The 24,524-nt window shown below is 37.0% G+C and overlaps 1 protein-coding gene across 9 annotated transcripts in view; it reads right to left on the reverse strand.

Annotated features, from left to right (window-relative positions):
- Positions 1-24,524, reverse strand: part of NBEA (neurobeachin) — a 672,061-nt gene that overhangs the window by 61,977 nt on the left and 585,560 nt on the right. For all 9 annotated transcript variants that reach the window (XM_086329378.1, XM_086329374.1, XM_086329377.1 and 6 more), the window contains 3 exons: positions 23,911-24,051; positions 14,243-14,362; positions 3,213-3,365 (listed from right to left, as the gene is read on the reverse strand). In XM_086329378.1, coding sequence (XP_086185504.1) covers positions 3,213-3,365; positions 14,243-14,362; positions 23,911-24,051 — 414 coding nt within the window. The remainder of the gene's footprint in view (positions 1-3,212; positions 3,366-14,242; positions 14,363-23,910; positions 24,052-24,524) is intronic.

Here is a 24,524-nt window from a genome sequence, read left to right on the forward strand (position 1 = left end):
GGAGAAATATCAATCACCTCAGATATGCAGATGACACCACCCTTATGGCAGAAAGTGAAGAGGAACTAAAAAGCCTCTTGATGAAAGTGAAAGTGGAGAGTGAAAAAGTTGGCTTAAAGCTCAACATTCAGAAAACAAAGATCACAGCATCCAGTCCCACCACTTCATGGGAAATAGATGGGGAAACAGTGGAAACAGTGTCAGACTTTATTTTTCTGGGCTCCAAAATCACTCAGATGGTGATTGCAGCCATGAAATTAAAAGACGCCTACTCCTTGGAAGGAAAGTTATGACCAACCTAGATAGCATATTGAAAAGCAGAGACATTACTTTGCCAGCAAAGGTTCATCTAGTCAAGGCTATGGTTTTTCCAGTGGTCATGTATGGATGTGAGAGTTGGACTGTGAAGAAGGCTGAGCGCAGAAGAATTGATGCTTTTGAACTGTGGTGTTGGAGAAGACTCTTGAGAGTCCCTTGGACTCCAAGGAGATCCAACCAGTCCATTCTGAAGGAGATCAGCCCTGGGATTTCTTTGGAAGGAATGATGCTAAAGCTGAAACTCCAGTACTTTGGCCACCTCATGTGAAGAGTTGACTCATTGGAAAAGACTCTGATGCTGGGAGGGATTGGGGGCAGGAGGAGAAGGGGACGACAGAGGATGAGATGGCTGGATGGCATCACTGACTCGATGGACGTGAGTCTGAGTGAACCCCGGGAGTTGGTGATAGACAGGGAGGCCTGGCGTGCTGCGATTCATGGGGTCGCAAAGAGTCGGACATGACTGAGCGACTGATCTGATCTGAGACAACATGCTAAAATCCTTACTACCTCTATGTGATTCACTCAGCAAATATTTGGTGACTAAATACTACTGCAGGCACCAGGGCAGATATGACTGAGAAACTGAGAATCACTCAACTCAGAAATCACTCAGTACGTAGCGGGTTCTAGGGTTGAATTTGTAGATGCAGTATCTTTACATTGATATCATAGTCAATATTCAAGTATGTGGGGCTTCCCTGGTGGCTCAGTGGTAAAGAATCCACCTGCAATGCAGGAGATACGATTTTGATCCCTGAATTGGAAAGATCCCTTGGAAAAGGAAATGACAACCCACTCCAGTATTCTTGCCTGGGAAATCCTATGGACAGAGGAGCCTGGTGTCTACAGTCCACAGGGATCACAAAAGAGTCAGACACAACTTAGCAACTAAATGACAACAATAACGAATTCAAATATGTAAGGGTACTGTGGTAACTATGGACTACCTGTTCTAAAAATAAGCAGATTCTTAGAAACATGCATCACTAAAGTATAAATCCTTCACATTAAAAGATAAATTAAAGAGAGAAATCTCTTGCTTAAGAAGATAGTGTAAAACGACAACATATATCCAAAAGTACCAATTTATAGATTGAGAAGTGAGAGAAATCCTACAAAAAATTTAGGTACTACATGATATCACCTCACTTCCCAGGTGGCTCAATGGTGAAGAAATTGCCTGTCAATGCAGGAGACACAGGTTCCATCCCTGGGTCAGGAAGATCCCCTAGAGAAGGAAATGGCAACCCACTCTATGATTGTTGCCTGGAAAATCCCACGGAGAGAGGAGCCTGGTGGGCTACAGTCCATGGGGTCACAAGCAGTCGGACATGACTGAGCACACATGCGTGTGTACAAGATATTACCCCAGGATGAGACTAAATTACAGATGATCTATTTAGTAACTTTGAAGATAGGTTAAATGAGTCTTTAAACCGAGTCTACTGCCTCAGTACCAACTTTCTAGAGTAAGTATATTGAAAGTAAAATATGTCTTAGAGACAGAAAAGATAGCTCTAAAATTGAAGGCAGCATGTGACTGACTGACTGTGACAAAAAGAGACACAAAATCAGGGGTAGGGTAGAGGAAGGGATCATATATTTTCTGATCCTGTTTATCCAGAAAAGGCAAATCTTTATAGAGACAGAAAGTAGATCAGTGGTTGCCGAGGGCTGGTTGGAAGAATGGGGGAAATTGTGAGGATGCTAAAGGGAATTGGGTTTCTTTACAGGATAATAAAAATGTTCATAACTGACTGTGGTGATGGTTGTGGAACTCTATGAATAGACTAAAACCCATTTTTTTTTAACTTTAAATGGTTTACTTGCATGGTATGTGAATTATATCTGTGTGATATATGTGAATTACACAGCTCTTACAAAAGAAGGGACTCGGGGATATATGAGATCCACTGTAATATGTGGGCATTATTTGGATTCTAATTCAAATAAATATACTGTCAAAACGAAATAAAACATATTTATGGGATAGCTGGAAAAAACTGGGAGTGAAACAGGGTTAAAAATATATTTTAGGTCATTGAGTTTATTGATCTAATTCTTCAATTGGCCAAGAACCAGAAAAAGAACACTAGAGAGGTTGTTTGGTAAATCAGTTAATTCCATATACCAAAACCACACTGAGACTAAAATCTCCTTAAATATGGATAAATATGTTAAAATCTATAAAATAATCACATGCAAACATTCTATCAATATCTACACATTCTTTTACACCAGATGTCTGTCATACAGATTTAAAAAGCAGTGGCATTTTCTGTCTAAGAGCGTTTACAGTATGAGTGTTCTATTAAAGTCAAGGATATGATACTTTAAGGTATGTTTCACCCACTCCAGTGTTCTTGCCTGGAGAATCCCAAGGGCGGGGGAGCCTGGTGGGCTGATGTCTATGGGGTTGCACAGGGTCGGGAACAACTGAAGTGACTTAGTAGCAGCAAGGTATGTTTCACACCTTACAATTTCTTACAGATAAGTATGTTCTAAATGTACACTATTTTGTTTTGAATATTTTATGAGTGAAGAAAGAGAACAGATACAGCCAGTAGACAAAAATAAGGAATGGGTATTAATGTCAAGCATTTTAGAATATGTTGCATTAGTCAACAGATGCTCATCTGATTGTCTTCTCCTAAGGGAGCAAAGATAACTGAATTACCATTCCTTTATTAGTCCTCATGAAAGGAAAATCCACTTTACAATAAAGAACATTGTCAAAAGACAACTGTAAAATCCTTTCTTTTTTCTCAAAAAATTAACCTTGTATTTACAGATGTTAAATGAAAATTTGTTAATAGCCAAAAACATAAAAAAACTACAGAGTATTTTTTACTTCCTTGTGACTGCTCAAGAAAGAACAAAATTGCTCTTACCATCCTGTTGATTCGTACAAAGTCTTCGGGTTTTTTTGCCCAAGGGGGAAGATCAACATCATTTACCACTACTTCATCTTCTCTGACTCCAAGATTATATCCATTACTGTTGACAAACATCTCCGGAAGGTAATAGAATTCTGGAATTAGTTCCTGCCAGGAATAAAAAATGTAGCATATTAAACCACTTTAAAAATCAGTTGAACAGAAGTATTAATTTATAAAAACTATATAACAGAATTAATTTCTTCACTTAAATCCAGTATTTTATTACTTGATTCTATTCTTCATTTAATTTTCTTCATATAAGAGCCTAAGAAGATATTTTTCTTCAACAATATGCTTGACAAATTATAAGATTTTCAATCTTGTCTTGCCACGGATTACTTAAGAGAAATGGGTTACAGAATCAACAATAGTTCCCAACAGTATTAGTAAACAAGTATACAATGCCATATACACAAGTCTACGCTGTTCAACAGACTTTTCTGAATACTATTAAAATACCAAAATTTAAAAAAAGTTTAAAATATTGCTAATATTGTTTAAAAATCATGCAGCATCTTCTACTTTTCTTTTTGACTCCCCTGGCAATTACAATACATGACTTTCATGAAGAGACTCAGAGTTTCACTTTATAATTTGGCAAAATAAATTATTTTTATACCTACCACTAAAGAAAACTAAGAGATAATGCAACATACTAAGTTTTAAATATTCTGCATGTGCCACTTGAATAGTAAACTCTTAAACTGAACGCAAAGACAACTTGTGTTACTTAGTGTATGCACATAGGACATTAACAATTGGGTTCAAGGCAAACTTGTGTTTGATGCACAATGTCTAGTATGTGGTTTGCACAAATTTAGAATAAATATGCCACAGAAACTGATTTCACAACCTTAAAAATTTCTGTTGTCCTTTCTTCTAAAAAACTGCAGGAAATTAAGATGAAAAACTACAGTTTTTACGTATACCATCAAAAACACGAAAAATACTAATCTTCACAAATATCAAGATGAGGGTTAAATTAACTTTATACTGTGAAAATTATAAGAACATTTATTTGAGTAACATGTTCAACATGGATGGCATAGTAACCAAAATTTGCATCTCACTATGGGTACACAGGGATGCATAAAAATATTAAAAAAATCCCAAACTGCCCCAAGCCACAGAAAGGAAAATAAAAACTCCACAAAACAAAGCAAGCAAGCAAACAAACAAACAAAACAGAACAGACTCTGAGGTCTTCAAATAAATTGGATTCTTCAGCCCAAGAAATGCACATACACAAGCATTCTCTCTATGGGTTCTCATACTAAAACCAACATTTATCTGCTATAGCATAAGAGAGTTTCCATGTGAGCAAATCCTCTGTGAGAAATTGACCCTTACCCATTCTTATGATGATAAATGTGAACCATAAGAAATATATAATAATGTTTACTTCTCCAGCATTATCAGAGTTTGAACAGATTCACATAAATGAATTTTCTGTATAAGCAGAGCTTAGGTTTTTAAGAATCCATTTCTTCCATTTAAGCCATTTAAACAGAAATTTCCAAAATCCATTACATAATCCCCAATATTTATTTATTCACGTAGTAAAGTCTGAATACCAAACATTTTGATGGGTACTGAGAAAACAAATAATGAACAGACATGGTCTTACCTTTGAGTGATTCATATTCTGGCCTATGGGGCAGATGTATGAACTGGTGGTTACAATACACAATAATAATGAAAGAAGTACAAACAAGGCACGAGGCAGCAGGAAGGATAGAGCAGGCAACTCTGGCAAGTCAGAAAAGATTACACTGGAGATGGGACATTGAGTTTGATAAAGATGGGGAAGGGGCAGGGGGACCAGCAGGGAGTACTGCCAAGGAGTGGCAGGAACTGAGTATGCGTAGAGTGTAGGATATTAGGGGACAGATCAAGATAGAGGGATGAGGCATACGGAGTCAGATGAGTAAGGAAGTTTTATGTCCACCTAAGCTGTTTGGATTTTGTACTGCAATAATTTTAAAGAAGAGCTATTGCCATGGTTACATCTGTTTTAAGGCAAGACACTAAGAGTCAAAGTAAAGAATAAAGGTGGAGAGGAGGGAGCTCAGGCATATAAAAAGGTATATAAAAAGGGTGGCTCAGACAGTAAAGAATCTGCCTGCAGTGCAGGAGACTGGGGTTCAAACCCTGGGTCTGGAAGATCCCCTGGAGAAGGGAATGGCTACTCATTCCATTATTCTTGCCTGGAGAATTCCATGGACAGAGGAGCCTGGTGGCTACAATCCATGGGGTCACAAAGAGTTGGACACGACTGAGCGGCTAACGCGTTCACTGTTTGAGAAAACATGGGAAATTAGTTCAAGATGTAGAACATTGCTATTTGAATGTTACCCGTTTTATATATGATACAGAGTAGAAGGAGCCTCCCAAATGGTCCCAAATGGGGAGAGGAACGAAAGCTCGCACAGTTGCTTCATGTAGAGGGTGATTTATATGTATGAGGCTCACATAAGTCAGGGATTTCCCTTCTGTCTTTTGTTGGATGTTTGTGTTCATGTTCTGTGTCCAGAACTATACTACATAAGCTTTCTTAAGGACCAAGAGGGATATGCTGTACATCCACATGGATACGGCAACACAATTTATTTTTTTATTTAGACCGCCCAAAGAGTTTCAGTTTATCTTCAACTGTCTCGGTGCTCTCATGTTTTCCGTACATATTATTTCCCATTGTTTCCTGTGGAATAGGGTTATATAATATATATGGTTATCATTAACCTGCATGCCTCTGTAATACTATTTAATATTTCACTGAATGTTATTCAGTTATATTTGCAAAGGCATAAGAAGCCTAGGATTTTATATTAATAACAATTTGGGCAAAGCAGATTTTGAGCCTAATGTTGTGAGGTTTATATTTTGTTGAATCCCCCACAGCTTGTGGTGCTATACTCTGTACACAGCAGGTGCTCATTAAATATTAAACTGTTGAAGATGCTAGACAAAGTTATTTTAATATCACCAGAAATCCTCTGGGGAATATGCAAATGGTTGGAAGAATGCTTCAAGATAGGAAAAGAGCTAGTGGAGTACTCGATTAAACCAAAGAAAAAAGGATGCACGAAGAAATAAAATTTGCATCTCCTGATAGGATACTTTTGAAGCTTAAAAAATGTTATCTTGTTTATTTTAGTTATGCTGAAAGGTTCAGAAGTGGAAAAGAGTCCAATTTAAATTTTTGAAAAGTTGGTTTTAACAATGCTAGAAAAGTTGTAGCAAATCTGAAAACGTGGAAGACCAGGTCCTTTTCATTTTAATGAAATGAAATTAACTTTAATTTAAGTTAAATGAAATTTAACTCCAGAAAAAACAGGCTGGAAGCTGGCTGTCACCAAAGAGAACAAAGTGAGGCTGAGGAACCTCCGCCCTGATGGTTATTTAGGGAGGGTTCAACAGGAACACTTGGGAAGGCTTGAATTGTGGCCAATCATGAAAAAGTAGGACCATCAGGGCCTTCGGGATGATCCTTAAGTGAGACATTTTCTCCACTCTGGTCCTCATCTGGCCGACCAGACCATGGTCATAAATTAGGGTGTTAACTAAGATGTTGGTGTAAGCTCTTGGTGGCTTGACATTTGACAGGATGAAGAAACTCTCCCTGAATCACTCTGTCAGTTACTTTTGGTTTTTTAGGATACAGATTAAAAAAAAAAAAAAAACCACACAGACACATTTTAAAGCAATATGAAAAATTCCTGAGGCACGGCATATTTGTAAAACCTTGAAGCTCCAAAAGACCAAAGTTGCAGAGCTGGGGAATTTTTTTTTTTTTTCCTTTTTCCCGGAGGGAAAGAAAGAGAGAGTAAACCACAAAAAGTCTAGGGAGAAGTTGCCAAGGTAGCTGAGTGGGTGCAAGTTTTTATGCCTTGATTTTATTGTTTTAAAATCTTGTTTCAAATGGCATTTTGATTTTAAATTTAATACATAAATACAAGGCATCTGTACATAATTTATGCTCACATTTATATTGCTTAAGACATTTATTTTTTAAAATTTCATGAATAAGAGAGTTTCATCGCTGAGATTTAAATGTTAGGTCCAAGAAGATAATAATCACTATGTCTGGGCTCCAAGACAAGCAAAGAGCTGAAATGTCACATCTGGTCATTCAATCTTGAAACAGCAGGAATTATCATTTGTATCTTACTGTGTCATGCACTATTCTAAGAACTTCACATCTTTCTCTTAATCTTCACAAAATCTTCCTAGGACAGGTATCCTCATTCTTCCCACTTTGTAGAAATGAACATTAAGGTTAAGTGATTTGCTAATAACTATACTGCAAATAGGTGATAAAGACGGAAGCCAAGCCCAAACACTTTAGATCCAGGTCCCTGTGCTCACATTCTGGTTTTCCTTTTAAAGCAGTAACAACTCTGTATGACTTCATTCTGTTTTAATTTTCTGTGTAGCAAGTCTCCTTTTCTTTCTTTTTTTTTAAATTTACTTATGCTCCCGAGTCCTACTGTGATGGAAATTCCAGACACGGATCTTGTCTCTCTTGTTCACCTGTTCACCACTGACTTGTAAGAATGGTGCCTGACATATAAAAATGGTACTCAATACATATATGTGGAATGAAAAATAAATAGATCATTGCGATATGTTCATTAAATCCTGAATTTTTGCCATGAAATAGTGGTAAAAAGTTTTGAAAGCTGTGGTTTTCAAACTATGTTAGTTAAAGCAGTTACCTCAGGGCTACCAGTTAGTTGTAGTGAAAGGGAAGGCTGGCAGGCTGGCAGTTTGGGGACTGTCCCTTCCAGTGGGGAAGTGCAACTTTCTGTGCATTGGGATCAAATCATTCTGAGTTGAGATCCAGACTTCTTGCCAGTCTGGGCAAATTTCTTAAGCTTTAAGAAAAAAACAGTTCTTGATATACAAAATTGTGATGTATGTGTCACATACATCACAATTGTGTATGTGACAGCAACTAAATCACAGTTTGGATGTGAGGATTAAAGGGGGGCAACATGTGTGCAACAACACATTCCACAGCTTTATGCAAAGCACATTTTTGAAGCTATTCACTCAGTTGATAGAGTTTATCCAGTATCAAAATACATCCTGTAATCAGGTTTTTGTTTTTTTTTTAAAGTTCTGTCACTTTGGGTATTTATGTTTGAATGGATATCTATGTAGACATTTCAGATGATTTAAACGTTTTTATCAAATATTTAGACTAACTTATATGTAACCTAAGCTAAGCAGATGTATAAGTTACTTGCACTTCAGATTTTGGTTTTGTCCAAATGCACAATCAGATTCAACAGAATGGTATAAAGCAAACTGAAACTTACAAATTTCTAAGAATTAGTAATTTACAAAGTGTTTTCAACCATCCCTGTAACAGTCTGCTATCTGGCACGTCCATTTGCCGATTCCTCCCACAAAGAGGTGGACTCTATTCTCCCCACCTCTGAATACGGGCTGGCTAATTTCAACACAGAGAATGGGACAGAATGACACCCCAGGGCTTCCACAGATGCCTAAGACTTAAGAGGCTTGGCAGCTGCCTCGTTTGTTTCCTGAGAAGCCAACCATCACATAAAACTGTGTGGCTGCCATATGACTGGAAAGATTGTATGGACAGACAGACAGTCCTGGACAGTCCCTGACCACTTCGTCAGCTCAGATGAGGCACAAAACATGAGAATAAAGCCATCTTGGCCCGGCCAAGCCTCTCCAGCTCCCACTGAAGCACAGACCTGACTTGTTTCTATTGAGCCTTAACTCCAATTTCATGATGGTCAGTAAATAATAGTTGACGTTGTTTTAAGATGGGTTTGGGGTGATTTGTTACACAGTGATAGGTAACTGAAACAGAAATTGATGCCTGGGAGTGGAGTCCTGAAGTAATAAAAACATGTGGCATTGGCCTTGAGACAGGCAGGAGGCAGAAGCTGGAAGGATGGAGGTAAGGAGGTGAGGAGACTGTTGGAGGCAGGTCAGTCAGGAAGTTGCTATTGGAAGCAGGAGAAAATCAATGCATGGTTTGCAGTATGGGAAAAACTAACCTGATGCATGCCTGCAATCATTTCAAAGACAGAAAAAGACCTAATGAACTCGTGCTTCTGGTTAGGGATGTTTCTAAGCAGAATGTCAAAAGTGACCACTGGTTTCTTGTAATAGTATTTGTCGTTATTGTTGTTTAGTTGCTCAGTTGTGTTCGACTCAGTTTTTTGACCTGATGGACTCAAGCCTGCAAGGCTCCTCTGTCCATAGGATTTCTCAGACAAGAATACTTGAGTGGGTTGCCATTTCCTACTCCAGGGATCTTCTCAACCCAGGGACTGAACTTGTATCTCCTGTATTGGAGGCGAATTCTTTATTGCTGAGCCACCAGGGAAGCTCCTTTACTAGTACATGGATAAAGTATTATGAGCTATGGAATAACCTGCTCAGATTTAAAGTAGTACTTAGAGAAACACAGGGGCCTAGGACAATCTTGTCAGATTCTCAAAATTAAAAAAAAAAAAGTTCAGACAAGGATATTCTAAGGTGCTGTAAGTAAAATATAACCATAGGTAAAAGGGCACCTGTAAAACCCTTTGTAACTGTTCAGGAAAATTTAAGATAGCCGTTTGCAGGCCCACTTGGCCACAAAAAGGGATTCCAAGAATCTTATGAGCAGGCTCCTTCTTGAAAGAACTGGTGAGCAACAGTTTTTTTTTCTGATAGTGAACTATAATTTGATACACAGAAAAAATCCACGAGTTTTTAAAGTTGCTGCACTAACTTGGGCAAAAGAGGGTTTGGCCCCAACTTTCTGTGACCAGGAGTTGTACTTTCCATAGTAGCCCCTTTCTGAACAGAGTGTCTGTTGAGGTTTACCTGTTCCTGTCTCACCTCTGAGGGCTGAAAGTACATGGGACAGATAACTCGTCTTTTTATCTTCCAGATCCCCAAATTAGGAATTTCTGCACCTCATCTGTATCTGGACCTGATAGACATCATCAGCTACTAGATTTTGAGCCTGACCCAATAATGGGATGAGACTGTGGGGGATAAGCTGAGTATATTTTGTTTGTAGGAGGAGTGAATTGTGACTGGAAAGAGGACTTAAGAACATTTTTTTCAAAGTTGACCACAACAATCCCATCAACCTCCATGTACTTCTGAGATGTGACTTTGCTGCTCATTTCATGGGGAAGTGGAGTCCATTTATCCTGTCCCTTAACTTGGGCTGGCCCTGTGACTTGCCTTGACCAAAAACAATACTATGGAGGTAACAGTACGTGACTTCCAAGCCTAGGCAATAAGTGGATTTGCAGCTTCTGTTTTTTATTTTCTTGGTAGGGAGACACCATGAAACAAAAATTGTGATGGTCTTCCCAGACAGACTATACAAAGAGAGGGAGGACCAGACAGTCCCCATCAGTTCCAGCCATACTTGCTAAGGCACCAGGCATGTGAAGGAAGTCATCTTGAACTTTTCAGACCCAGAGGAGCCAACCAATTTGACCCCACATGGATCAAGGACAAGCTGTACCTGAGGAACCTTATTTTGATTGCAGAACTCTGAGAAAATAAATGGTTGCATTAAAAAAAAATTTTTTTTAAGCCACTAGTTTTGAGGGGTGGTTTGTACACAGTAATTAATGATTAGAGTATGACTTGATCAGTCAATTACTCCAAACTAGTCAATGTGGCTGGGCTTCCTAGGTGGCGCTAGTGGTAAAGAACCCACCTGCCAATGCAGGAGACATCAGAGACGCTGGTTTGATCTCTGGGTCAGGAAGATCCCCTGGAGGAGGGCATGACAACCCATTCTAGTTCCTCGCCTGGAGAATCCCATGGACAGAGGAGCCTGGCGAACTACAGTCCATAGGGTCGCAGAGTCGGACACGACTGAAGAGACTTAGCACCAGCTGGTATGGCTGGATATGATTGTGAGATCATGCAGAAAAACCAAAGCAGCAGACCATCCAACGGATAAAGCACTGGGAATAACCGAATGGCCCTCAGTGCTGGTTCTGGCTCCCTCTTTACCTGCAGTGTGAACTTAGGCGAGTCACTTAATATCTGTGAACCTACTTTACGGAATAGGGATAATGATCTCTATCTTATGCTACTGTTTTGAGGACTGTATCAAATAACCAAGAAAAGAGCCTGTTTGAAAACTATTGAGAATTACTCGAGAAGAATGAACTCCCCTATTACAACTGGTAAGTGCACTCCTACAGAGTCACGTAAGGCACCAGCTTGCCTACTTAAAACAACAGCTCTTCTGTTTACTCTCTTACCATTGACAGATTTCTGTTAATCAGCTTCTCTTTAAGGAAAGAGGCCAAGTAGTTTAAAATTTCCTAAATGAAAAATAGTGCAGAAAGACACCAAATATTATTAAAGAAATGGCAAGATGAATATTAAAACAGGCATTTTGTGTCTGTAAATGTGATTTCTAGTATGTTTTAACAGCTATACTAAAACCCCATGGTACAGTTAATAGTATTATACGTGTCCCTCAATAATAAGAAAATATCCTCAAACAGAATTTCTAATTTACAAGCTTATGACAAGTTCAAGCTGCTGAGAAATTGGACTTGAAAGTATGTCTTAGAATGATAGAAGACCACTATTAACACTATCATAATTGTATACCTATTGCATCAAATCTGACATTCCAGTTTAATATATTTTTCTGAGAGAGCATACCATTTTATGGCTTCCTAGTGAAATCAAATCCAACCCAGACGTTTTCACTTTTCTAATATAATTCACTGCAAGGTTTTAAAGCCGCCATCTCTTTTCTTCCTTTTTTCCAAAGATTGATGCCCTGGCATTCGTTAATTCCACAAGAGCTCATAATGGGTCAATGAGTCAGTGATGAGCACCTCCATTAACTGTATTAATTTACACTATGTCACCTTAATGACATTTTGTCACAGCTCCCTTTTCTGACATCTGCATAGCTATTCAAAAAGTAATATAACAACTTTTGAAGGCATTAAGGAAAAATTAGTATAAGAACTTCAGTAAGTTGAATGTCACTGTTACCAAGACTATGCTAGAGCAGAGAAATTAAAAAAAAAAAAAAGGTAAAAATGAACTGGTCTGACTTAACTCGTAAGATCTCTCTTTAGAGAGGTCACTTCACCGTGGCTCCTTCTCTGCCCAGCTTGCACTCATTACCGCAGGACAAGACCGACGCTAACAAAGAGAGAATAAAACCATTCCCTTTGTCCTAGTTCTCTTTTATACAAGACCTTAAATCTACATTAGGAGATACTGCAGAGGCATTTTTCTTTAGAAATATAAAAACACTGGTCCCGAGACTGACATGTAACTAGGCGAGATACCTGGTGATCAGAAGAATCAATAAAATTCTTAGGATAGAAGGTAAAGCCTAAAACTCTACCTACATACATAAATTAGGATGACTGACTCACGTGTGGGCTTGTGAGGGTGAACGTTTGAATGAAGTTGAAAAACCAAGTTTCTGTTTCCTGATGATGTCAAGAGTCAAGAAAATGGTGTCAAGAAAACAAGCATTTTCACTTGAAAGTTTGATATAATATGGACACAGGTCTGAATTAAGATAATTAATAATCTTATGTATGATAGAAAGCCTTAAAATATAGATAAGAATATTTAATTCACATTTAAAATAGCTATTGAATGCTTTTTAAAGTTACTGTGTTAATTCTAAAAGCCTACTGACTCCCCATTTTATGTTAATTCTCAAAGCATTATTAAATAAGAAATGGATTCTCTTCTTGATATCATTCTTTGTAAATCAGTTTAAATGATGGTTTATGGATCTTTCAGAGTTGAATTCCTTAGTGAAATCATAAGTTTGATAGGAGGAAAATATGGGCCTTCAGAGTTTCATATAGTAAGAATGAATATTAAATTATCTTATTTCTAAATGTGAATACATTGTACATATAAACTAATATTCATTTATGCAAACTCTGACAGCAACAAATAAGACACATAAAGATGCTGCAGTTTACTTGGATCCATTCTTTTTGTTTTCTGCTTTGAAAGAAACTAAATAATAGTTGTACTCATTCAATTTCTTATAGTTCAGTAACACTGTAACTGCCTTTTAAAAATGTTTGCAATAAAGCATAAACATGTAAATGACAATTTTTACTTTAATTCACTACCTTTTGTTGGATTAAAACACTAAATGGAATGATACTATAACATTTGTATATTCAGCAGCATGAGTGGCAGTGATGAGAAAAGTCTGAAGAAAAAGGGATTAAAATAAAAAACATATATCTATGTAATAACCGGATCATATAATCTTATCAGAAAAAAATGAGGAAAAAATTGAAGAACAAATGTATTTTAATGTTTTGAATGAGACTATTTTTTAAAAAATGAAAGTCCATACAAAGGAGTAATACATCTTTATATATACCAATAGGTAAGCCAGTAGAAACAGTAAAATGACTCTGCTCTCCGGCTGGCCCAGGATATTATGTGTGTGTTGGTTTAATCTAATGTGTATTGTTGCGTAGTATCCCCAGGCACAGTCAAGTAAAAGCTAAGGCTGTACAGAAAAGCCTACATTTTAAATGGGTCTTGTCATTAATGCTTTATTAATTGCCCCAGGCTACGTAAACCCAAAGCTGGGCAAGCTATAACAATATGACACATTAAGGTCAAATCCAATTCCTGCTGTGTTTTCTGGAATGGGCCAAATATTGAGTTAACAGCAGGAAAGGCAATTTATAGGCTTTTCTTTCCATCTACCGATTATTCGATCTAAATTAGATGGGAATTTTTTAAAATAACAAAAACATCTTAACTGAGTAATATAAAAGAATCTTGAGTCATTTTCTGTGACACTCAAAATTATTTTCAAGTTCCTCTTAGGTGTACCACATAATTTTAAAATATGATGGAACAAAGCTGCAGAATAAAGTATCTTATACACCCACTTAAACAAATAAAAATTTCAACACAGTTTGAAATTAATATCAACAAATAAAAGAGCTTACCTTTACATCAGAAGTATCTCTCTGACTAGTTCTCCAAGACCTCGCGACGGACGAGAATGTTCGATTAGGATGGTCAAATTTTCCATCATTTGCATTCAGGAAGAAGGTTGTGAAGGGTTCCTAAACGAAAAAAAAAAAAAGAAAAGGAAATCAATAATTTGACCCTTCTGAACACAACTGTTCTCTTTCTTTGTAAAACATGACTTTTTTGGAAACCTTTTGAGGTGGAAACCATTTTGAAACCCTTTTGACACCCTTTTGATCCTGTCTTTTGAGGCAGGATCCTGTCAGGAGGGGCTGGTCTGAGTCACTCTGGGTCGCTCAATCACCTGTCACTCTGCAGCCTTGGCAGCTTATGTTGCTTCTTGGCCTTCAGTCTTCTGATTTATAAAATGATGGAGTTCTAGTGCTCTGTGATTTTATGACGAATGACTTTGCATTGCTGTCAACATATAACTCAGATCTACTTTCTCATAACTAAGGCCACACATAGTAACACTGCAATAAGAAAATCTCTCTGACACTATGGTGTGAAAATTGCATAGGGGATGTCCATCTTAAGACTACCTGAAAGTCTCCTAAACTTACTATATTATGACTTGATGTTTCTAAAATGCAAATCTCCTTGACTGAAATCCTGCCATAGCTTTTCAGAACTCTTAGGAAAAAGCAGAAACTATTTGATTTGTCTTGAGAGCCTGAGTGATATGGAACCTGCTTAACTCTTTATCTCTTGCCATTCCCTTATTCACATCCTAGGTCTTGCCATGCTGGTGTCATTTCTTGTCCTCTGTATGGGATAGCTCTTCTTATCCTTTAAGTCTCAGCCCAAGATGTTGTTTCCTTCTGAAAGACCTCCCTTGATTTGCCAAGCTCTCCTATGTTCAAATGGCAACATATATTTCCTCTAACATCCCTGAAGAATTTGTGACTGTTTTTTGAAATTGATTTTTAAACATTTTTTACTGGGGTATAGTTGCTTTATAATGTTGTGTTAATTTCAGCTGTACAACAAAGTGAATCAGCTATATGTATACATATATCCCCTCCCTCCCACCCCATCACTCCATCCCATCCCACCCCTCCATCCCACCCATCTAGGTATCACAGAGCACTGAATTGAGCTCCCTGTGCTATACAACAGCTTCCCACTAGCTGTTTTACACAGGACATACGTCAATCCCAATCTCTCAATTCATTCCCCCTTACCCTCAAGTCCACCTTTCTGTTCTCTATGTCTGCATCTCTGTTCCTGTCCTGCAAATAGGTACACCAGTACCATTTATTAGATCTCATATACATGCATTAATATATATTTGTTTTTCTTTTTCTTGTCCATCTTCCCCACTATATGAATAGGTTCCAATGCTCCTTGGAAGAAAAGCTATGACAAACCTAGACAGCGTATTAAAAAGCAGAGGCATTACTTTGCCAATAAAGGTTCACATAGCCAAAGCTATGGCTTTTCCAGTAGTCATGTATGGATGTGAGAGTTGGACCATAAAGGAGGCTGAACACTGAAGAATCAATACTTTCGAACTGTGGTGTTGGAGAAGACTCTTAAGAGTCCCTTGGACTGCAAGAAGATCCAACCAGTCAATCCTAAAGAAAATTAACCCTGAATATTCATTGGAAGGACTGATGCTGAAGCAGAAGCTCCAATACTTTGGCCACTTGATGCAAAGATCTGATTTATTGGAAAAGACCCTGATGCTGGGAAAGATTGAAGGCAAGAGAAGAAGGCGACAACATAGGATGAGATGGTTGGATGGCATCACCAACTCAATTGACACGAGTTTGAGCAAACTCTGGGAGATGGTGAAGGAAGCCTGGCATGCCGCAGTTCACGGGGTCGCAAAGAGTCGAACATGACTGAGTAACAACAACTACCAGATTCACTGTTTCATCTCCAACACTTAGAAGAACTCCTGGTACATCCAAGCTGCTCAATGTATTAAAACAATCTGCTGAAGGAATGAATGAAATGACACTAAAACAAATCAGATAGGACTAGATCAACTCCAGTCCTTCTAGTATTCTGTGACTATTACCTTACTGCAACATGGTGTCCATCATTAAGTACATATTCCCTTAGCAGGAAACCTAGGAATAACGTTATCACAAGGTCCTAATGCATTTAAATTTACTGCTTTTTTGTTATGTTACTCATCATAACAAAGATGAGTATTTATTTACTTTCCTATGGTTCAGTCCCTCTCTTAAATCTAGGATAAATGACATGTCACTCCTAGGTTCAATAACATTAAGAAATCTTTTCTACATATGTAGGTTTTATTTTCTTAATATATGATCTCTGTTCATTCTTTTATATCTGTAAAACATACTCTGTCTCTTTAAACTCCTCTTTTTGTCACTCATCGTAAAGTCCAGTTGTCCGGCAACAGCTATAAATATTTATATTCCTCAATATCTTCCTGAAATTTAGTATGGCTGGATGTCATCAATTTTATAACTTTGTAACATGCCACCAATTTTCATGTCTAATACTGAATAACAGAAAAGTATGGTGAAAGAGATAAGATGAAGAATGATATAACACTATATAGGTAAATTTTGATTTTATAAATAAAAATAGATTTTGATTTACCTCAAAATCAAATATGCATCCAGTAGGTCTATATTGTTGTTTTAAGATTTTAAGTGATTTGACAGACAAGTAGATGCCACCAAAAATAAGTATGGAAAAATAATTTAGGGATGTCTTTCACTAATTAATTTACTTTGTAAATTTTAGACTCCCTATTAAATATAAGGTAGTCAATGCAGCATATCTTATCACTAAATTAAAGTGGGGATAGAAAAACTCTAGAAATAGCAAGAGTAAACTGAATGAAATATGACAGATCTAAGTTTGAATCTTGGTGGAACCATTCACCTCTCGTAAGCAAGTTACTTAACCTCAAGTAGGTAGCAATATGAAGTAACCACATCTCAGTTCCTTCATCTGTGTTAACCGGGAATAACAATACCTGGCGGGTAATTCAGATTAAATAATATTGAGAAAGGCTGTAGCATCAGAGATGACACAGAGTGGTGACGATGATGACCAGCTTCATGCCTGGTGTCAAGTACCCATGTTGGGCTGCAGCCAGACTGACAGTTCCTTAGGTCTTATTCATCCCTCTATCCTTAGAGCCAAGCATGGTGCTTGGGTCACAGTTAGTGCTTAACTAATGTTTTTGAATATACATAAACATACAAGGTACTGCTGGGAGAAGGAGTATGGTTGGATAAGAGTAAGATACAGTTTTTCTAGTCAGTTTTTAACTACTAGTTTGACCAAAAAGTTGCATCTTCAGAATCCACTTCTTCGTTATTCTAGGATGCTGATGTAAGGGCATTTATGTTTTCTTTGTAGGTGGTAGGTAGAGAATAATTTAGAGGGATTCAAGTTGTCTTCATGATTTTTAACCTATTATAGATATGAATGAAGACCCATTTATATATGAAGAGTCTTACTTCTTATCATCAACCACTAAAAGCTGATCTCTACCCTAGCCTGAATTATCAAACCCTTCCTTAGTTCTGAACCCTTAGTGAAGTCATGCCAAGAATAAGTGCAGATGGGCACAGTGAAAATACACCTGAAATTGAAGAATTATTACTTCTGGTCATGAAGTTGATGAATCTGGTTGTACCCAAAACACAGAATATTGAAGAATTCCACATTTTTTGCTGTTCCACATAGCCTTTAAAAGGATCTGGTTAACAACTGTTTGAGGGTCACATACTTCTTTACTGATATATATTCTCATTATTTCCAAAGGCCTCCAGCTGCTACAGTGGTAGAGTACTAACAGAAAGGGATAACCTATTTGTTTATAAGTGGGTAATGATCTTTCAAGCCCTGCTCACTGCAGAGATTACCTTTTTCCATGTGTTTCCATATTACCTTCAAGGCACAGTCCAAGGACCTTCTGTTTCATTTGATTCATGCTTGACTAACACAGAGGATCAAGCTCTATATTAAGTTTAAGAAACTTTAATATTTATTCACCTGACACATGTTGATCAAACCATTTTCAATGTGTATGCTCAGTCACTCAGACATGTTTGACTTTTTGTGACCCCCATAGCCTGTAGCCCGCCAGTCTCCTCTGTCCATGGGATTCTCGAGGCAAGAATACTGGAGTGGGTTGCCACTTCCTCCTCCAGGGGATCTTCCTGACCCCGGGATTGAACTCATGTTCCTTTCTTTCTATGTGTATATCACCATATTAGATATTTTATCATTCTTCTAGAAAATTTTTGCTTTGGAGATAAGGTGGACAAATAAACAGAAATTTCAGAAATTAAAATACTTGGACTTGTTGGGATTTAAAAACTTCAGGTTCTGTCCTGCAGTATAAACGGCTGATGGCAGACTTCTTTCTCCTGATTACATCTACCCTAACCTTCCAACTCTTCCTCGGGGACAGAAAGTCAAACTAGCCTGTCCTACATGGGAAGTACGAGGCCTATTGAATTAGGTCATAACCTTCAGTGCCTGCAAGGACACTAACAATCTGTCCTGCCTTCCAATGATGTGCAAAGAAAGTGAAAGAGTTACTCGCTCAGTCGTGTGTGACTCTGCGACCCAATGGACTATAGCCCGCCAGGGCTCCTCTGTCCTTGGAATTCTCTAAGCAAGGATACTGGAGTGGGTTGCCATTCCCTTCTCTAGGGGATCTTCCCGACCAGGGACTGAACCCATATCTCCTGCATTGCAGGCAGATTCTTTACCATCTGAGCCACCAGAGAAGCCCTCCCATGATCTGATCGCAGACAACTCACCCTTCCTGGGCCATCCAACTCTGTCACTCTTCCCCTCTGCTCTTTAGACAACTCCTTTATTTTTCTGTCTTACATGACTTCCACTCAGTCATCCAGAAGAGTCTTTTTTATACCCCCTCTGCCCTCTTCTTTCTCTTTGTTTCATTTGAAACAAACCTCATTCCTTGGTAATAGTGCCGGGACATAATTTTATCAAAGAAAAGATACATATACCTTGAAGTTATATAAAGCATAATAAAGACCAAAGGGAAGGGAACTAAAGTTATGAGCACTTTTTGTGCATGGCACTGTATTATCTCAGTTAACTAACTCAATCATCCCTATTATCCTTTAAGTGGGTGTAATTATCCCCGTTTTACATCTGAGAAAGATCACACTCTCTGAAATGGAGGAATCATTGTTTACACTGTGCTGTGTTTAACTTCAGAAGTTTATTTTCTCCCAGTGTTTTCAAAAGAAATCAGAAGTATCTTTTAGAATCTTCAGAAACCTTTGTGTTTCCCATACACCAGGCTCTTGTTTAAGAATCCTCATCTTTCTCAAAGTAAACATACATTGTCCGTTAAGTATCAGCAATCAAGAGAAACAGGATGGCAATATTCTATTCAGTAGCATTACATTTTGGTCTTAATTACAATGTTTGCATTAAGTGCTCTTACTATTTTTTTTTCCCCACTACAAATATATACTGCCGAAGATATATTACAGTTTAAATAGGCTTTTGGGTAGGATTTCAAGACAACTCATAATTTATGAAGTAAGTCCCCAATTCTAAACAATTTATCAATTAACTTGTTGTACAACCTATTTAACTTCCTAAAAATTATGATTAAATGTTTGATAATGGAGTTTGAACAGGTAGGTTGAATATACTGAATGTGGAACTTGAATAGGTTACTAAAGGATATAAGAGTCCAATTTAATTACTTCATTGAATATATTTTATATTCAGGGTAAGATTTAAAGCAAAAATATTCTAAGTAAAATGTGTCCTTTTATACTATTTAATGCTGAACAAACTCTAAAATTCTATAATAGTTTATTCATCATTTGCCCAACAGCAGGTTAGCAGAGAAACAGCTTTTTCAGAAACGTGTAATTTAGACAAGTGACTTTACTGGTGGTGTGTCTAAAATAATACTTTTAAATTTCAAGTAATGAGGTATATAGCTAATTTGCATTTTAAAGCAATTATTATCAATGTCATACTAAATATATTGACTGAAACTAATAATGAGTTTAATGACTTTGGGTCTAGAAGGCTTGAAAGATAAAGAAAAGATATTTATTTTAATCTATATTTTATTTTTATGAACAAATTTTCATTGACACAAATTTTAATGTATTTTCTACTTCATAAACTCCTTGAGATGGGAGTGAGGAAATCACAATTCCCTGGGCCATTAGGTTAAACACTTAGTAAGCTATTAGACTGTGATACTTCTATTTATAACAGTACAACTTGAGATGCATTGGCTAAATGAGTTCCCATAAAAGCAACCCTATAGATTTCTTCTTTCAATGCAGGTCACATGTGACTACTGAGTACTTAAAATATGGTGAGTTCAAGCTGACTGTGCTATAAATAGAAAATACATCTGGATTTCAAAGAATACCAAAAAAAAAAAAAAAAGTGAAATATCTTATTTACAATTTTTATATTGGTTACATGTTGAAATTACAACATTTTGGATCTATTGGGCTAACAAATATATTTATGAAACTAATCTCACCTTTTTACTCTTACTCTTCTTACTTCTTGTTTCTTTTTACTCTTAAATGTGGCTACTAGAAAATTTAAATTATATACATAAGTGGCTTGCATTACATTTCTGCTGTTCAGCACAGCTATAGACAATTCTAAAAGGGAGTGTGTAGGGTAAACAAGGGTAGCATTTCTGCTGTACCCCTGCAGAGAGTCAAATTTCTCTACTCCATTTACTCCATTTCTCTAGAATAAGAAATACATTTAGGGGTGAATTATAATTTATTATTTGATAAAATGTTTAGTTTATCAGGGATAGAAGTGTTAACTTAAATCAAGCTGTTGATAATAAGCATTTTTATAAATTCATATTTAAATTCTTAGAAAACCAATTTTAGACTTATTTGATTATACAAAAGCCACTGAATATTTTATATATTTCAAAATACTATAATACATAATATGTATAATATACTGTCATATAATTCTCAAACCAACTGACTTGATAGTGGTTTTTTCAGAAATGGTTCCTGACTTTTTAATCCCAAGATGCCCTAAAAAGGTGTCTTACGCCTCCACAGGGTGATGGCTCATTACAGCAATAACTGTTTCTTGCTTTTTGTTTTCTTGTTGGTCTATTTTTGAGCTCAGATAAAATATTTTACATTTATTGTAAAGGACACCAGCTGTTTGAAATCTTGACTGGTGAATTTTTGGGTTTCTGTGTTTAGTTTTGACCTGTGGCTGAAACTGCTGCTATAAAGTTCTCTATATATGTGTGACTGTAATTCAGAAAAGCCTTTATCTCTTTTTATGAGCATCTAGTTATTTTCTTACACCTGGAGAGAATTAATAAGTTATTACAACCCATAAACTAAAGGTGTTTTGTTCTGATTGGTTTATAGTGGTAAACAGACACGTATAAATCTAATATTCCCCCCAAATTAACAGAAAGTTTTTTAAAAATAGAACTTCTCTAAAGTCCTATAGTTAAAAAAATTCTTAAATGGCTAGCTCAGAAACATTTTTATAAAAGGATCCAAATTTACATAGTTAAGGTGAATTTTTGAACAAATTAGACAAACAACTTTGGTCTAAAAAAGTTTTATGTCTTTTCCTTTAGTTTATAATTATAGACTTTGTTTTTTAAAATAAGATTTGAGTTTGTTTCCTTACAGACTAAGCTAAACTTTAATTTCTTACGTTGGTTTAGGATTATGAAAAATATAAAACAGGCATCCAATTAAACTGAATCATAATTCTGACAAGCTTTTTTCATAACAGTAATTATTTATAGTACATTACCTACCATTAATTTACAAGTTACCTAAAACATACACATACTACATGTTTGTTATGAGTTCAATTTGCTTGAGGAAACTCTCCAAACCAAACTGTTTTTTTAGGCAGTGGGGAAAAAAACCCTTGTCAGTTGGAGATGCATTCCCTACTTTGTCAATGTGTTTCTGAGGCAAATCAGCCTCATGCAACAGAGTAGTCTGAAGTATATTTTGGTAAGAGGAGATAGCATTATATATATTGATTGTATTGACTGAGACATTTACTCCACAGTCATTTATAGTTTTAAAAATATCTGGCCATCTGACTCTAGTAATTGCTCTCAACTAAACTAGATTGAAGAGGGCAAAACCAAGGCAAAGAAATTTTGCTAAGATTTTTTGCATTAATATAGATGAGAAAGAAGAGGAACCTGAACTAAGGAAGTACCAAAGTTAATAGAGAATGGAGATAGACTGTAGATGGTAGAACCTATCACATGTGATGTCAGACTAGATGTAAGGAGCTGATAAAATGGAGAAAATATCCAGGTTAGGTAACTAACTGGGTGTGATAAATGCAGATTATTTAGATAAGTAATCAGTAGGAAACACCCCTGCACATTTATGAGGGAGATGAGAAATTTATTTTTGGAAATGTTCTTTATAGTACTGCGAGGTGTTCAGGTACAAAAATACAGAAAGACACAGAAATAAGCAAATATATTCATATCTTAGAAATTCAGGTTAGGAGCCCAAGAGAAGTGTCTGCAATAAGAGAGAAGCTGGCAGTCATCAGTTTAGAACTGAATGATATAGTCCAGATAACACATAGGAAAATTCTGGGGAACAGAAATATTGAGAAAAAGAAAACTGAGCATGAGATAGGGCAGGACAGTTAGAATGACAGAAGGGAAATCAACAGAGGATACTGTCAGAGGAGCCATGAGATGGAGAAACTTCAAGTGGGAGGAGGTGATCAATGGTGACACATGCTTCAGATACACCATGGAGCTCTGCCATGGTGCCCTTCACAGAGATAGTTCAGCAAAGTGGTGGGAGTGGAACCTGCATCAAGCAGGATAAAGACTGAATGTGGTGATAGACCAGCACAGTGCAGAACCGGATAGTACCTTTGACTATGCAGGGGGAGACATGGGAAGTCACTAAAGAGTGGGTGGGGGCTGGGAGGAGGCATGTATGTATGTGCATATGTATGAAAGTATGTGTACGTGTAAACTGCGTGCTTAGTCGCTCAGTTGTGTCCAACTCTTTTATGACCCCGTGGACTGTAGCCCGCCAGGCTCCTCTGTCCATGGGATTCTCCAGGCAAGAATACTGGAGTGGGTTGCCATTTCCTCCTCCAGGGGATCTTCCTGACCCAGGAATCGAACTCCCGTCTCCTGCATTGCAGGCAGATTCTTAGCCTGTTGAGTCATGTGTAAGTATGCATTTAAAAGATTGGAGAGATTTGAATTTATTTATGTCTTAGGAGAAAGACAAAGCAACAGAAAGTCTTCAAAAACATTAACTGTTTTTAAAATACACAGTCTCATGAAGCAAGACTGGGAGGGCTGGGAAGAACGCCAGCCGGTGACAATCAGTGAGAAAGGAAACACTGGATATTAAGGACACAATCTAGGAGTCTGGTTCCTTTTGTAAATGGTTTAGGTTTAAGAAACTCAATCTATCTTTCTAACCCAATTTTGCAAATAAGGCAACTCATTAACAAAAAGGAATCAGGTTTTGCTAGAGTTTGGCATCTTTCATTTCTACTTCAGTGGTCTCTAATCTCTGCTTAAAACTAATAAGTATATTTGATTTTTATTTAATTTCCTTATATTAAATACTGAGATATTAAAGGCAAACTGTAACTTAATGAAGGCACTCACGATTCGAACAAGCCAGGATAAGGTGGATGTTGCCGTAGAATAATGTGTGTTGTAATGGTAGGGAGGACTCTGATCATCTTCCCAGGTCTCGTAGCGCTCCGCATAAAACACAGCTCTCTTTGGGTTCAAAGCACCGATCGGCTGTAAAAAGAGAAAAAGAAGCACTGTGTTTAATATAGTCATATTAGATATTCAACATTATAACTCTTTACTTGAAAGTATTTACTGTGAATTCATTTTAACAATAGACTATGTGTTATTTTGCATTATATTTTTACCAAATTTGATTTTGATATTGACATTTGATTTTGATAATCACTACATTTGTTAAAATTCACTCAAGAAATGATTTATGTATGCAGGGTTTCTAGGTTTTATTGAAAGTTTCCATAAACTAGATTCTCAGAGATGAGCCAGTTTAAACTGTTAAGGCAAAACCAGTATTTTGGTGTTATTTTGTCTACCTAACCACAGCCATAATGAATATTTAGCTTGATCACAGGAAATCGAGTGAGAAAGTGAAGAAGCAGTTGACCATGTGACCATCACATTAGAAAAATCTTGTCTTAATAGCCAGTTACCCAGAGTGTGAAAGACAGTAGTCACACATATGG

Source organism: Bos grunniens, chromosome 12 (genome assembly GCF_055505025.1).
Source record: "Bos grunniens cultivar Pamir isolate PY7600 chromosome 12, Bosgru_T2T1.0, whole genome shotgun sequence".
NCBI lineage: Eukaryota > Metazoa > Chordata > Mammalia > Artiodactyla > Bovidae > Bos > Bos grunniens.